This window comes from Citrus clementina, unplaced genomic scaffold (genome assembly GCF_000493195.1).
Source record: "Citrus clementina cultivar Clemenules unplaced genomic scaffold, Citrus_clementina_v1.0 scaffold_9, whole genome shotgun sequence".
Classification (NCBI taxonomy): domain Eukaryota; kingdom Viridiplantae; phylum Streptophyta; class Magnoliopsida; order Sapindales; family Rutaceae; genus Citrus; species Citrus x clementina.
Genome location: NW_006261964.1, coordinates 12,327,930 through 12,345,288, shown reverse-complemented (window position 1 = coordinate 12,345,288; position 17,359 = coordinate 12,327,930). Strand labels below are relative to the sequence as shown.

General features: G+C 32.6%; 1 protein-coding gene across 1 annotated transcript; it reads right to left on the bottom strand.

Moving 5' to 3' along the window:
- Positions 1 to 13,884: 13,884 nt before the first annotated feature.
- Positions 13,885 to 16,822, bottom strand: LOC18033340 (protein NRT1/ PTR FAMILY 5.4). Its single transcript, XM_006420656.2, has 5 exons — positions 16,676 to 16,822; positions 16,357 to 16,574; positions 15,923 to 16,174; positions 14,927 to 15,210; positions 13,885 to 14,725 (listed from the first exon to the last, which is right to left on the bottom strand). The coding sequence occupies exons 1-5, from the start codon at positions 16,797 to 16,799 to the stop codon at positions 13,885 to 13,887; spliced, it is 1,719 nt and encodes a 572-aa protein (XP_006420719.2). The 5' UTR covers positions 16,800 to 16,822.
- Positions 16,823 to 17,359: the final 537 nt, after the last annotated feature.

Sequence of the window (17,359 nt, the reverse complement as noted above, 5' to 3'; positions counted from 1 at the left end):
ATGTTTTGATTTCTCGTCGACAAATAATAATTAGCTTGTCTAGATACCGTCCTGGTTTCACCGGCTTCCTAGTACAAGGTTATTATTATTTGGCACGATAAGCCCTTAGCACCATATTGATTAGAGTGTGGTTCATGAGGTGTGGATTCCCCCCTCATGATTTAATTGGTAGTAATAAAGAATATTTAGCCCATGGTGCATGTTGATACGGATCTAGATACCCAAGTACGTCATTTCAATCGATTTCTATTCAATTTATTCTCGTCATTTAAAATCCAATTTTAGGATAATCTAAAGTCACTTTCACCACAAATCCAACCACCCTCATACAAAATTAATTCTACATATAATTAAAGTCCACCTCCTCGTGGGATCGACACTTGTCACCATTAATCTATTCTACAATAGATTCGTGCATTTGCGAGTTCAATAAAATTTGCACAACACTAATGCCCTCTATTTCATCCTATATTGGTTTCCAAGTTTACTTGAAAAATACACGAAAATTTAACTGATTTTCTAATCTTTGATCTCAAATAAATATTCTCAAGCTTTAAGCTTAAGTGTGATAGAATTCAAATATTTATTTGAAGTTCTGGAATAGTGAGATTGTGCTGCCAACACTATTCGGATTCATTGTATTTAGAGAGATAGATGCCATTATAATTTAAGCACCATAGTGAAGGTGGTGAATCTTTTTAAGGACATTGTATCTTTACAGGCCTCAAGTTTGTGTTTTTTTTTATCTTATTGCATATTATTCAATTATATGTTATATCTTTGATGTTTCAATTTATTATTATTATAAACTTGTAATAAGTGTGTAAAAGTCTTATTAATAAGATTGAGTGCATTAAAAGGGATCCACTCTTTCCTGAAAAACTAACTAGTGTCTTTTTTGCATACAAAGTGGGTTGTCTTATTTCACTTGCTAATTTTAATGATATTTTAACAATCTTGAAACAGATTATTTATTGAAACAACAACAAATATGAGCCAACAAGCTGGAACTTTTGACCATCCTTTTGTTGTCTCATATGCTAGTGTTGGTATTGGTGTTATTGCCTCTGTGATTATTCCTCATGTGAAAAAAAAAGCTGAGAAATTCATAGGTCAAAATTTTAAACAATGCAACAAAAAATGTTCTTTTACATGACTACCTTGAATCATGTGAGATTCTTGAAAGAAAAGGCTTCTCTATCCATAAAAGGTGAAACTAATGTCCAAGTGATCAATGTAATTAATGCTTGGAATCATTCCGATTTCCTTTGCAGAAATTATTTGTTGAATAGCTAGAGTGATTTTTTTGTACTGTATGTATGATGGAAAGAAAAGAGCCAAGGAGCTGTAGAAGTCCTTAGAATAAATATATAAAATTGAAGATGTTGGTATTAAAAACTTCTTAGATTATAAGATGGTAGAATCCAAAACTGTTATGAGTCAACTTCAAGATTTATAGATAATTCTGAAAGAAATTCATGCTAAAGGGATGGATTTGAGTGAAACTTTTCAAGTGACTATTATCATTGAGAAACTACCACCAGCATGGAAAGATTTCAAGAGTTATCTAATGTACAAGAGAAATAAAATAAATCTTAAAGATCTTATTATTAACAAAAATATGAAAAGAAAAATGTCATTTCTATGGCTAAAGCCAATCTTGTGAATATAGTCAAACTAACAAAAATAAAAAGGCCTACAAGGAAAAGATGGGTCTGAAAGGAAGGGTTTCCAAGAAGTAAACCAAATTTCAAGGAAAATACTTCAACTATGATAAAGTATGTCACAAGGTTAAGAGCATCTCCAAAAAACTCTATTAATTTTATTCTTTAAATATCTATTTGCTTATTTATGTAGTAAAAAGAAGAGTGAAAAAATATGTTATTTTCTAAAAGACTTTTCAAATCATATTATTTTAATCAAATAACTATTTTTTCAAAGGAAAAATAAATGATAATTAAAGTACTTCTTTTTCTCTCGAATAAAAAGTAATAAAATATAAATTAAAGAGGGAGAAAGTAACTCTACAAAATTGAAGAAAGAGAATAATTTCTTATTTTAATAATCTTAATTGGAATGTCTATTGAAATCTTAAATGCTGATGTGACTCTTCAAATAAGTAATAAAATCTTATTTGAAGAGTGTAATATAGTTTAGAGACTTTGTGTTTAAAGACTTGTGTTTTATTTGATTTTTGTTTGTATGGTGAATTCCTTACTAGTAGTAAGTCCCGTTTTAGGATAAGGATTTCCGCATAGGGCAGTAAAACCATACCCGTAGCCATACTGACAGGACTAGGAATAGAACATAGGTTTTTATCCATGGATTCTCTACTTTGTAGAGCATCATCTTTCTCTAGCTCTTCTTTGATACAATTTAAATCAGCACCAGTGTCAAAGAGGGCAATGGTGTCAATTTTAAAATCTTTAGAAAAAATTAAAGTGATTTTAATCAAATATTTTCTGGTGGTGATTTGTTTTAAAACAAATAGAAAATCATTGGGTACAGATTTAATGTTTTCAAGGTTTTATTCATTATCACCATCGGATTCAACTTCTTTATCAGAATTATCTTCTAATTGTTTTTCTAAGAGAAGTTGAATAGTTTCAGAATCATTTTTTTGTTTTTCTTTTAATTCTTTAATCTCAAGTTTAATTTCTTTGATTTCTTTCTGAAGATCTTGGATATTAGGGGTTGTTTTCTTTGTACCCAAAATTTCAGTGAGATTATAAGAATTCTTTTTAACAATTGGAACTTTAGGAGTTTCTGCTTTGTTAGAATCCAAGGTTTTTAAAAGTTTATCAAGGTACTCCTTTTGAAGATTTGGATCAGAAATATGTTTAACAAGTTCAAGAAAGATTTCTTGGTCTTTGGTCAATTGATTTTCTTTAAATAAGAATCTGAATTACTGGTGTCAGAATCACTAGAAGAAACAGATTCAGAGTCATTTAACTCATCAACCTGTAGAGGCTCACTATCTCCCGTCATGGAAGACTCAGAGTCAGAAGACTCTACAAGTAAATGGGCAACTTTAGAAAGAATTTCTTCATCAAGGCCAAGCTCATGGAGCTTTCTGTTCATTCTGCAAAACTTTGCAGTATAGCCCTTCTTCCCACATTTGTAACATGTGGCTTCTTTGTAGTTAAAAGGGATTTTTGGTTTGGCTCTAAACTCTCTCTTTTTAGAGAAGTTGGGCTTCTTATAAGGCCTCGAGGGTTTCTTATAAGAAAGTTCTCTAAAATCTTGAAAGAGTTTCCTATGGCTTTTTGATTTGTAATGTTTTTTGTAAGGTTTCGAAGAACACTTACCATTACAATTCTTAGAAGTAGAAGTTTTAAAGGGGTCATAATTAAATTGTTTACAGAAACTACCTAATTCTTGCTTAGATTTCCTAAGCTCCCATTTTAGTCGTTTCTGTAACTTCAAATCTTGACAAATCTTTAAACATTATTTGTTGACAAAACTGACGAGTTCATCATAGGTAAGCTCATCATAAGGAATACGGTTGTCATACAGGGCTTTAATGGAATTCCTAACCTTTCTCCAAGTAGGGTCAGTAAACCTGCAAGGAATTTCTCCTTCCAAGTTATATGATTTGCATTATCCCTAAGGAAAAGTCTGGTAAAGAATGTGGTTTTATAGCTTTGGAATTCACTAAGTTTCCTACACCTTAGATTGCGTAGTAACTCAGCGTTCTTATACCTAAGGTGTGAAGGGTCGCCTATGAAATGAAAGGATATAGTCAAAATCAGGGTAGCAACAGCATCCTGAATTGGACTATTGAACTCATCAAGAATAGGGGCTCCATTCTCATCGACTTGAATAGAGTTTAGGACATCTAATTGCTGCTGTTGAATGAGAAGATGATCCCACCAACTTTTAAGTTGACCTGTAAAACCAGCCACGAGAATTTCTGCTATGGCTCTATCAGAAGTTCCCGCCTGAGTTTTATAGGCATTAGCTGCCATGGTCATCTGTTGTAACAATCCTAAGATATTATACTCAGACATGCCATCAATATTCCACTCATAGACAGAAGATGCATTAAATCGCGATTGATTTAAAGCACTCGGTCTATTATCTATAGTTAGATCTGGTGGAGTCTTGACAGTAGATAAGGCTAATTCCCAATGGATTTTGTTGGCTTTAGGAGCAGATGGTTCATCTTTAAATGCTTCTATATCGGAAGAGGCTATAGAAATATTGTCATGTTCTAGTACACCAATCTTGCTAGATTGGGCACTATCTGGGGCTATCTAGACCTTAGAGGAAGAAGAAGAAGAAGCTTCTATTCTATCTAATTGGTCTCTAATGGCTTTAGCAAAATCCGATTTTGACTCTTGAACAAGCTTCTGGCTGGTTTTCGAAACCTGAAAAGGTTTGAAAATAGGTTCCTTAACCTTTTTGTCAGAATCCGATTTTGTGGTAATAGGAGAAACAGCTATGGTTGACTTTTGGAATTGGCTTTCTATCCTAGTCAACTATTTTCCTATTGTATTTAAGTTAGTATTACAAAAATTATTTTGTTGAATAATACTACTTAAATTCGCATCAGAATCATTTAGTTTAGGGATTTTATAAGGTGAGGCTCTAATTTGAATAAGGTGAGGCTCTAATACTACTGAAGAACGGGATTAATACAATTTTGTCTTTTAAAGAAATTGTTATGTTTGGATAACAATTAAATGAAATGGGTCCTTTACACAGACTTGATTCTATACTACTTAGTAAAGAATCATCAAAAGAGATGAATCGACCATCTCTCAGAACGGTAAGGATGGAAGTATTTAGACCTTCTTTAGTAAGGGGTTTTATACCGACTTCTATTAATCCAATATGAATATAATTAAAAATTTTATCTTTTAATTTCTTCAAAGATTTTTCTGAAAACAACTTTTAATAATAATTAAATTGGTACGTGGCTTTGTAAGAAATTTTATAAATTAAGGCTACAGGGATAGATCCCTCAATTATATCATAATTGTGGGTCTTGATTTGTAAAATCATACTTTTTAAAATGTTTTTGTTTTTTAAAGAAATTGTTATGCTTGGATAACAATTAAATGAAATAGGTCATTTACACAGACTTGATTCTATACTACTTAGTAAAGAATCATCAAAAGAGATGAATCGACCATCTCTCAGAACGGCAAAGAAGGAAGTATTTAGACCTTCTTTAGTAAGGGGTTTTATACCGACTTGTATTAATCCAATATGAATATAATTAAAATTTTTATCTTTTAATTTCTTTAAAGATTGTTCTGAAAACAAATGAATTGTTTCAAAAGGCTTTGAAAGAGTTATGTCTCGTTCTTCAGTCTTTATAACATAATCATTCTTTAAAAAATCAAGCTTTTTTGTTTTATAAATCATTTCTTTATTAACTTTAGGTAATTCCCAGTTATCAATTGCTTTATTGAAATCTTCAATCACAAATTCTTCCGAAATTCACAACATTCTTTGAATCCCTAGTTCTTCCAGGAAGAAGAGCTAGAGAAAGATGATGCTCTACAGAGTAGAGAATCCATGGATAAAAACCTATGTTCTATTCCTAGTCCTGTCAGTATGGCTACAGCGTATGGTTTTACTGCCCTATGCGGAAATCCTTATCCTAAAACGGGACTTACTCCCAGTAAGGAATTCCCCATACAAACAAAAATCAAATAAAACACAAGTCTTTAAATACAAAGTCTCTAAACTATATTACACTATCCTCCCCTTGGCTCTGATACCAGAAGGAAATAAGATCGAAGGATGGATGTGTTTCAGGAAGATTAGCAAATCAGATTCTAATAAAAGCAAAAGAAAATAAATGGATAATATAGATGTACTTTGATACGCGGTTAATTGCTTTTAATAATAATTAAATTGGTACGTGGCTTGTTAACCATCAATGCGGACCAGACTAATGCCCATTCGGGTTCACCTCTGGAACTTACGTCGATGGATTCCCGCCGATATACCTTTTTAATTAATGCTTTACCAAATATGGTTTAGATTCTTTAAGCAAGCCTAGCAATAAATCTAAAGGCTCATAGATAGTATTAGATCTGGATCCCAGAAATAATACTCTGAATGGATGGAGGGAGAAGAGAAGATACAACAGAAGACAGAGATCTGGTCTCTTTGCTTCTGAGGAACGTATCAATTTATATGGCAGATCTGATACAAACCAGTCTGCAAAGCATGCACAAAATTTAAATTACTGAAATTTAAATGCTTTTAAAATAAATTGCGGAAATTAAAATGCTTTAAAATAAATTGCAGAAATTTAAACATACAGGGCGGCATTTATCTGTTTTGGAGAAATTCCCTAGTTAGAAAATCAGGGATAGAACTTGTATCTCCTTTAATAAATTCAATATCAAAATAAAAAACACTTAAAATAGCTTGCCACCGTGCAAAAATTTGTTTTGATACAATGTTTTGAACATCTTTTTCTAAAACATGTTTTGCAGCTTTGCAATCAATTCTAAGTAAAAATTTTTGATTTAGTAAATCACTTTGAAATTTAGAAATACATAGAACAATAGAAAGAATTTCTTTCTTAATAGTAGAATAATTTTTCTGACAGTCATTCCAATGGGCAGAAACATATTGTACTATTTGTTCTTTATTATCTTCCTTTTGTTTTAATATTCCTCCATAACTTAAATCGGATGCATATGTTTCAACAATTTTAGGTAAAGCGGGATTAACAAGAAATAAACAAGGTATGTTTCTTACAGAATTCTTTATTAATCTAACAACTCTAGTATGTTCATCAGTCCATGCAACAGGATTCGTTTTTAATCTATCACGCAATGATTTAGATATCCTATTCATATTAGGGCAGAAATCAAGAACATAATTTAAACTTCCTAAAAATCTTTGTAACTATGTTTTATCAAGAATTTTATCAGGAAATTTATCAGCAAACAAAAGTGATCGCTCAATAGGTGTGATAGTTCCTTTAGAAATATGGTGACCAAAGAATCTGACTTTTGTTTGAAACAATGAGACTTTAGAACTAGAAATGGCTAGGCCAGCCTTTCTAGTGACAAGTAAAATGTTTTTAAATGTTTGAAATGTTGATCAATTGTCTGAGAAAAATTAACACATCATCTATATAAACAATGCAAAACTCAAAAAATAGATTATAAATATTATTCATGATTGTCCAAAAGAAACAGTAAAGGCAGTTTTATAACGGTCTTTAGGGTGAATTTGAATTTACCAAAAATCAGATTTCATGTCAAACTTTGAAAAAATAAAGGCATAACACAATTTTTGGAGCAAATCGTTTTTATTAGGTATGGGATACCTAATCCATTTTAATGCTTTATTTAAGGGTTTGTAGTTTATTACAAGTCTTGGTGTTCCTCATTCTATTTCGGAATTTTTATTTACATGGGTTTGTAGTTTATTACAAGTCTTGGTGTTCCTCATTCTATTTCGGAATTTTTATTTACATAAAAAGCGGCACAAGACCAAGGAGATCTAGATTTTACAATGAGCCCTTTAGTCTCTAAGTCTTTTATTTCATTTTTACAGTGTTGTTCTAATTCCATGTTCATTTGGATTGGACGAGCTTTAGTGGGAATTTGTTTTTCATCAAAAGAATTTTCATAGGGCAAATCTACCAAATGTTGTTTTCTGTTCCAAAAAGCAGATGGTAAATCAGCACATATTTCTTTTTCAATGAGATCTTTAAAATCAGAGATTTTTCTTTGTATGAAGTCATTTTGTAATTGACTTTCAATTCTTTGTAAATTTAAATCCTTTTTTAAACAAAATAAGTTATTTTGTTTAGATTTAAGTATGGCATTGATTTAGTTCTGGTAAACAGAACAAGCTTTAACAATATTTAAGTTTCTTGTCTTTGGTTTCTCAATAAAAGCGAAAACAAGTTTTTGGTTTTTTGCTTTAAAGGATATACCATCATAATTGACAGTATATGGGGTAATGATATTTATGAAAGGGGTTCCTAAAATGATAGTATGGTATATGTCATTTGTAAAAAGGAAAGATGTCCTAAATTAAAAACCATTGTTATGAATAGAGGCGTCAACTTTAGATTTGATTTTTAGTTTTGAATTATTGGCGGCTGACAATCTTTCTTTTGTCTTTTCATGGAATTTTTTAGGGACAATCTCTTCTTTGATACAATTTAAATCAGCACCAGTGTCAAAGAGGGCAATGGTGTCAATTTTAAAATCTTTAGAAAAAATTAAAGTGATTTTAATCAAATATTTTCTAGTGGTGATTTGTTTTAAAACAAACAGAAAATCATTGGGTACAGATTCAATGTTTTCAAAGTTTTGTTCATTATCACCATCGGATTTAACTTCTTTATCAGAATTATCTTCTAATTGTTTTTGTAAGAGAAGTTGAATAGTTTCAGAATCATTTTTTTTTTTCTTTTAATTCTTTAATCTCAAGTTTAATTTCTTTGATTTTTTTCTGAAGATCTTGGATATTAGGGGTTGTTTTCTTTGTACCCAAAATTTCAGTGAGATTATAAGAATTCTTTTTAACAATTGGAACTTTAGGAGTTTCTGCTTTGTTAGAATCCAAGGTTTTTAAAAGTTTATCAAGGTATTCCTTTTGAAGATTTGGATCAGAAATATATTTAACAAGTTCAAGAAAGATTTCTTGGTCTTTGGTCAAAGCATTGATTTTCTTTAAATAAGAATCTGAATTACTGGTGTCAGAATCACTAGAAGAAACAGATTCAAAGTCATTTAAACCATACTTAAATCTAAAGTAATACAACTATATGACTTATTTAATTATTAGGTCTTGGGTCAAAACATAACAATTTCTTTAATAGTGTAATATAGTTTAGAGACTTTGTGTTTAAAGACTTGTGTTTTATTTAATTTTTGTTTGTATGGTGAATTTCTTACTGGTAGTAAGTCCCGTTTTAGGATAAGGATTTCTGCATAGGGCAGTAAAACCATACCTGTAGCCATACTGACAGGACTAGGAATAGAACATAGGTTTTTATCCATGGATTCTCTACTCTGTAGAGCATCATCTTTCTCTAGCTCTTCTTCTGGAAGAACTAGTGATTCAAAGAATGTTGTGAATTCGGAAGAATTTGTAATTGAAGATTTCAATAAAGCAATTGATAACTGGGAATTACCTAAAGTTAATAAAGAAATTATTTATAAAACAAAAAAGCTTGATTTTTTAAAGAATGATTATGTTATAAAGACTGAAGAACGGGACATAACTCTTTCAAAGCCTTTTGAAACAATTCATTTATTTTCAAAACAATCTTTAAAGAAATTAAAAGATAAAAATTTTAATTATATTCATATTGGATTAATACAAGTCGGTATAAAACCCCTTACTAAAGAAGGTCTAAATACTTCCATCTTTGCCGTTCTGAGAGATGGTCGATTCATCTCTTTTGATGATTCTTTACTAAGTAGTATAGAATCAAGTCTGTGTAAAGGACCCATTTCATTTAATTGTTATCCAAACATAACAATTTCTTTAAAAGACAAAAACATTTTAAAAAGTATGATTTTACAAATCAAAACCCACAATTATGATATGATTGAGGGATCTATCCCTGTAGCCTTAATTTATAAAATTTCTTACAAAGCCATGATTTCTGCGTTTAGTACTCAACATAAATTCCAGTCAAAAAGAGATGAGACTCTTCTCCTGCAGACTGGCCTGTCCAAAGCCAACACTGTTATTCCAAAACCTATCCAATGTAAAGATGTCAATCTTCCCGATGAATGGATTCTTGAAGGAGCCACTGCCCCAGTGATTCCAAAATAACTTGAGCCAAATATAGAGTTGCAAAATGTGACTCAGTATTCAGATGGTAAAGTCAAATTATCCTTTCGAAGATCTACATCAACCAGATTCTCTGATAAAGATTCATGTTCAAGCATTCCTTCATTGGAAAGAAAATTTTCAAAAGTACCTTCTATTATAAATCTTCCTTTCCAACCTGTAAAGATTCAACCTAGGTTTTCCACTTCGGATATACCTAGTTCCTCTATTCACTCTGTTGACTATACCACTAGTGTTCCACACCCAATCTACACTAGCAGTCAACACGAACAAAGACAAGAGGAGAAGGAACCCTCTCCCCCAACTTCTCCTACATTTTCTGCTGTCACGGAAAATGTGATAAATGTTATTGAAAAAGATTTTGAACTGGATAAAACTTTCCTCCATAATGATTTTTATTCAGATAATAATAAAGAAAAAAAACTTTGGTTTTTTAAACATTTTCTAAATCAAAGAAAAGAAATTCAAGAGACATATTATGAGTTTGTAAATTCACATAAAATTCATATATTGTTTTTGTTGGGGGGACTTAGCATAAGATTTCTAGGTATCCAACCCAAAAGACTAGCCTTTTAGGTGGAGTGACCTACCACCTTATAAACCCAAGCATCTCCCCTTTACTAGTCAATGTAGGACACAACTCAACAATCCCCCCCTCGGACGAAACCACCTCCGGACTCCGGTCCTTTCGTCCTACACACGTGAGTTGTTCCACCACCACATTCCGGCTACTAGGGTCTAGCTCTGATACCACTTGTTGGGGGGGACTTAGCATAAGATTTTTAGGTATCCAACCCAACAGACTAGCCTTTTAGGTGGAGTGACCTACCACCTTATAAACCCAAGCATCTCCCCATTTGTTGTGAATTTGGCTTTGATAAGATTAACCAAATTCTCCCCAAGACACTAGTTCTGTATCGATGGTTTAAGAATGATTAACACAGACTAGCCAACAACAACCACACACATGAATCAAGGCTTTAAAGATCAGAAACAAAACACCAAGTATAAGTGGTTCAGCACCAGGAAGTGGTGCTTACATCCACTGGAAACAAAGCAACAGTCTTTCACTATTTCGTTCACAAAACAATACAAGAATAGGATTTGATTTACAGAGAACAAGAACTTGTAAACCCCTTTCTCTCTCTATCTTCTCACTACTCTCAGTGTTTCCCAAATCATGCGAAGACGATGACAGAGCCTGCTCCTTTTAACCTCTGTTTCTGGGTTGTTACACTAACTACCCTTCCCACCAAATCTAACTAAGAAGCTCCTCTCTCACGTGCTTGTCACAAGATGGCATAAGTGAGCTTGAAACGGCAATCACAGACGTCGTTCTTGAGCTTAGGAGATTTCAGCTTCACCACACGTGCAAGTCACGTGTATTACTTAATAATAGAATGACGAAAGAGAGGATGTCGGTTTTACTCTGAAGAACTCCTCAAGTGACAAGTCGGCTGAGATTGAATCCTCTAAACGACTTGTGGCACATGAGTTTCGAGTTCACTGTTTATCAATCTCCACCTTGAACTCAGAACTCTAGCTACAAATAACAACATTTTTTATCCTTTTAAAGAGTCAAACCCTATTACTGTTAGAAAGAAAATTCCTGAATGGAAACTTTCCGATAGTGATAGGACCATAGAATCTGAGCATCCACCTCTTCGGAGTTTAACTGTTGATCACGGTGAACCTCCTATTCAAATTAGAGCCTCACCTTATAAAATCCCTAAACCAAATGATTCTGATGCGAATTTAAGTAGTATTATTCAACAAAATTATTTCTATAACACTAACTTAAATACAATAGGAAAACAGTTGACTAGGATAGAAAGCCAATTCCAAAAGTCAACCATAGCTGTTTCACCTTATAAAATCCCTAAACCAAATGATTCTGATGCGAATTTAAGTAGTATTATTCAACAAAATAATTTCTGTAATACTAACTTAAATACAATAGGAAAACAGTTGACTAGGATAGAAAGCCAATTCCAAAAGTCAACCATAGTGTAATATAGTTTATTACTTATTTGAAGAGTCTTTTGGAGATGCTCCAAAAGCCTTAGAGTGCAAATTGTCGAAGAAACAGAAAAATCAAAAAACTAATATGATTAAAGACATCTCACAAGATATTTCATATTTTAATCTTTTTGCAATAGTTTTTGAAATAAATTTGGTAGACTCTAATCCAAGAGAATGGTGGATTGATACTAGTGCCACTCAAGATGTATCCTTCAAAAAATGAAATGTTTATTTCCTTTGAATTTGTTAGAAATAGTGAAAGGCTATATATGGAGAATTCGGCCACGTTTCTAAAATTAATTTTGTGATTATTATTTTTTTGTGAGAACAAAGAAAGATCTATGTTAGCTTCTAACAACACCCCCGTTTCCAAACTAATGTATTAGATTTCGAGCATCTAAATTAAAACTTATATCAACACATGTGAACTTAAATTTTAAATATGTCTACGAAACTTCCTCATGTCATGTGACTCATCCTCGTTTACAACAACTCCATTTCTTGTACACAAATTTATACACAAACCTCCTCATTTGTTGTTGTCTCGTAACTATAAAGTTAATTACATTAGTCCAAAATAAAAATAATTGATACAATAAAGATATAACATATAATTTAACAATATATAATAAGATAAAGAATACATATTCGGAGTTTGTAAAGATACAGTATTCTTAAAAGAGATTCCGTCACTTTTACAACAATTCTTAAATTATATTGGTATTTGTCTCTCAAGATATAACGAATTCGAATAGTGTTGGTAACAACACTTCAGTATTTCAGCAAATCTCAAACAAATATTTGAATTCTATCACACTGAAACTTAAAACTTAAACAGTATTTATTTGAGAGAAAAGATTAGAAAATCACTTAGATTTTATTGTGTTTTGTAAGTGAACATGAAAACCAATTTAAGGTTGAGATAGGGGGCATTATTTAGTTAGGTTTTCATGTGAGACTTTTCTTCATTTTTTTCAAATCATTGAGTAGTCTTTAAGATCCAATTCTCATTCATCCAAGGATAAATTTAAGTGTTCTATAATACAATGCGAAGACTCGCCAAGGAGATTCTAAATCATCTATGTGAGAATATTTTTTTAATATTCAGCTTTAACAAAATTAGCCTAAAAAAAACCATTTTATGTTGTTTGTACAAACAAAAGCTGTACACATCTGAAACTTTAAGCAACTCAGCCATAGAGGGATCAAGTTTAAGAGTAGTCAACTCAGTGAATGAAAGACATTTTTTTCAACACTTTACATCAAGTGAAGCAATGTCACCTTCAATTTGGCAATGATATGATGCTTGTATAAAATATTAATTACTTGACTTGACAGCCGTTAGACTTTGACAAATTGACACATATCTAAGTAGATTAGTACAAGCAATGCCAATCCATCTTCTAGATTGACCAGACTTGTCCATGATCACCATCATCAAATCGTTCATAGCCATAGTAAAGGCCCCGGGCTAGCAGCGAGCGTGTCAGCCACGCGCCACTCCTCCTGCAGCCACAAGCACTTTCACCACCATCGTAAATGGGCTGCCGATCGAAGGCCTGCTTCTTGTACCTCTGGATCCCGATCAGAAATATTGCTAATGCCTTTGCCAACACTCCCAAGTCCTATTTCCCAGCCAACATCAACTCTTGCTTGCTATTATTTATTGGCACATCAAACAAAAAACTAAATATATTATATATTTAAATATTATAACGGATCGATACAAGTTATTGTCATTTAATTATTATCATTTTAATATTTAAATTATATTAATATTTTTTTAAAAGTATTTCATATGACATTAAATTATATCAAATAACAAGTAGAGAAAATATATGTTTTATTCTTAATAGATGTCATATTTATTATTTACATCGCTACTAAATTTTTAATTACATATTTCATCTCTTTTATCAAGAGATAATAATATTTAGTTTGTAGAAGATGGTTTAGCCTTAACATGGCATTTCATCACATCGGTTGGAAAAAAGCCAAAAAAAAAAAAAAATTCACAAAGTCTTACAACATTGCATACATGGTCTTGAGACTCCAACTAAATATTAATTAACAGACCTCCTCTTTTGATTCATCCTCCAAAACTTTCTTGTACACAAATCTTTTAGCAATCCATATAAAAACACATAAATTCAAAGCGCTTAATCCTGCCAACACCCAGTAAAAATAATCAAGATGTGCCCGATTGAGGTTGTCGACTAGCCAACTTCGGTGGGTAATTGCTTCAACAACTTCAATCACACCAGTGTTGATAAAGCTTCCAACTCCAATTATGCTAATATAAGCTGCAGCCCCTATGCTTCTCATTGCTTCTGGCATTTGATCATAGAATAATTCTTGCAATCCCACAATTCCAAAAACATCACATATTGAAACTAAAAGGTATTGTGGGAGTAGCCACCAAATGCTTATTGGCACTATTGCTTTCGGAGAATCAATTAGGCCATTTTCTCTTGCTGTGCGGACCCTTTTGGCTTCTACTAGAGCAGCTACAATCATAGTAAGTATTGATGTAAACAAACCAATGCCTATTCTTTGTAGCATGGTTATACCGGAACGATGTCCGGTGATTCTCCGGGCCAACGGGACAAAAATCCGTTCATACACGGGGACAGCGACGAGAATGGAGAGGCCTACAAGGCTTTGAAGTGAAGCTGGGGGTACTTGAAAGTTTGATCCAATGGATCTTCTCATTGTGCTGCCTTGCTTGGTGAAAAATGTGTGGAGTTGAACAAGTATGCAACTGAACATTAAGCAACTCAGCCATATGGGGATCAATCGTATGACAAGCTTCACTTCTTCTACCTGGTTTAGTGAACATAGCCTCCAAGGATTCCTTTCTCTGCTTGCCAAATCAATTTCATCTATGATCATTGCCTTGTCCAAAAATCTGCAAAGTTTCGGTAATAATTGTAAGATTTGGACGCATATAGTTTTATAAAATATAAATTTCCTCATAGTTAATTCATACTACTCCCAAGTGCCAGCTTGAGCTATAATAATTTGACACTAATTTGACATTGAATTACTATAAAATGAATTGAACCTAAGTTGACTTGAAAATTGTAAGAATTTGACATGTGACACAGACCTAAGTTGATTAGTACGAGCAATAGTCCTTTTAGATTGACCAATATCAGTCCTTTTATCGTCATCATCTAGTTCATGGCCATGGTAAATGCCACGGCCACCACCGTGCGTTTCACTCACGCGCCACTTCCGCGCTGCGGCCACGAACACTTGCGCCACCGTGGTAAATGGGCTGCCGACGGGGGCCTGCTTCCTGTACCTCTTGATTCCGATCAGAAATATTGCTAATGCCAATGCCAATGCACCCGCCATTACTCCAAATCCTACAGCCCACCCAACATTGTCCTACATAATATTTCATTCTATCAATGTAACAATTATTTATAATGAGCATGCATGACCATGAATTTATAATAGAATATTATCCTTAATTTAAAAAAAAATTGAATTAAAATTATTTGTCATCAAATATATATATTTACTGGGAAAATTGACCAAAACCCCCTGTAGTGTTTTTTAATCATTTTGTATCTCATCGTCAATTAATAAAAAAATTCAAGATAAAATAGTTAAAGACACGAAACATGGTTTGCAAATTAATAATTTTTTTAATAGAATTTTGAACTGAAGGGGGATGATTAATTTCAATGAGCAAGGAAAGTGGATTTTCAACCGTAGAATAAAGAATAATCTTCGATTTAAATATACAGTGGACTAAAATTAGATAAAGGTCCAATTATTAGTCATCATAAAATATATATGCATTTATTAGGGATGGACAAAAAAACTGGTGTCTACTAAAAATTGAATTAAATCAGTGTTTTATTTTGGTTTGATTCGGTTCTAAAAAGTACTAAAAATCGATATGTTTATAAAAAAAAAATCAAAAAACGAAAAAACTACAAAATACAAAGAAATTAACTGAAAAAGAAAAAAAAACCGAACCAATCGGTTCTTTTCGGCTCGATTTATATATTAACCAAAAGTCAATCACTTCAGTTCAATTTGAAACTGAACTGAATCAAGGTAATCCTTGCCTATCCCTAGGACTATTTACCTGAAGGTAAATGGCGACCAAAACAGCAGCAGAAGCGCCAAACACAATTCCTAAGTACCACCAATTAAAGAAAGAGCTTTTGGCACCCTTGTCCTTTGGGTTTCTTTCATCAAATTGGTCTGCTGCAAATGTTTGTACACATGGCTTGTGCCCACCTTCCCCCACCGCCAATATGTAAAGCGCTGTGAAAAACACAGCTTTTCGATAATGCAATGGAATTACTGAGACTGCTAGTGACAGCAGAACCATTCCCTGTTACAGAATTAACCAGTCGTTCATACATAGCCTTGAATGTTAAATAAAGATGACGAGATTGTGCAAAAACGCATATCAATTAGGGTGGCCAATTAAATCAAAGTGCTTTTTGAAAGTTTAATTAATAAACGATGATGAGATAACGAAAGGTGATCAAAGAGTTAATATAACAAACTGACCATGAAATATATAAAGGATGAAAGAAGAATGGTGTTGAATCGACCAAGGTAAGAATCGGCAACGAAAGCTCCCAATAATGGGAAAATTGAAGAGATGCCAACCCAATTATTAACATCTTGGGCTGCAGTTGCTGTGGGTTCATTTAGAACATTTGTCAGATATTGTATCAGATTACCAGCCAGGCCATAGTAAGCAAACCGCTGTGCCATCTCAACCACTGCATGCATGCAAGCAAATTCATAAGTTAATTACATTAAAATCATATGAAATAGAAAATAACAAATTCAGATAATGAAAGCCGTTTGTTTTTATGCATACTGATGATGAAAATGGCAGCGTTCCAGCCACCCTTTGAGGATATCTTGTGGTGGGAAACTTTGTTTTCTGTGTGTTCAACACCATTTTCAGTTGCTATTGGAGCTACAGCTACTGAACTCTCCATGGAAGATAGATTTGTTTTGAGGAAAAAATAATCTTGAAAAGAAAAAGTGTTGAGACTTTGAGCGCCTTAGTCTATGCCTTTTATAGGGAGTAAACGTACTGTACAACTCAGAAAGTGTAGTGGGGACTTATTACTTGCAAATTCAGTAAAGGTAATGACATTAATGCTTTCTTTTTCTTTTTACTATTTAAACTCGGATATGTTCTAGTTTGTAACAAGAAACAATGAGAAAGTAGAAGAAAACACTGTTGTTTGTGAGGAGCGTTCTCTCCACTAAAGAAGTATCAATTTTTTTTTTTTGGTTTATCACATGAGACTATTGTTTAGGATACAACATATTGTATGGTACTATAATTAGTATTTACAATCATTGAAACTAGTTTACATCAACTTTTATATAACACTACTTAGATTTAACCCTCTCAAATATTCGAGAGACTTCAACTTTTTTTTATTATATGAGACTATTGCTCAGGATACAACATATTGTATGTTACTATAATTAGTATTTATAATTACTGGGATTAATTTACATCAACCCTTATATAACACTGCCCAGA

Bases quoted from the DNA above. Each gene is read 5' to 3' on its own strand.
- LOC18033340 (XM_006420656.2), bottom strand. From the start codon at position 16,799: ATGGAGAGTTCAGTAGCTGTAGCTCCAATAGCAACTGAAAATGGTGTT. The intron at 16,575-16,675 runs GTATGCATAAAA...GCATGCATGCAG, and splicing joins CGCTGCCATTTTCATCATCA to TGGTTGAGATGGCACAGCGG. The intron at 14,726-14,926 runs GTCTGTGTCACA...GAAACTTTGCAG, and splicing joins GCTCGTACTAATCAACTTAG to ATTTTTGGACAAGGCAATGA.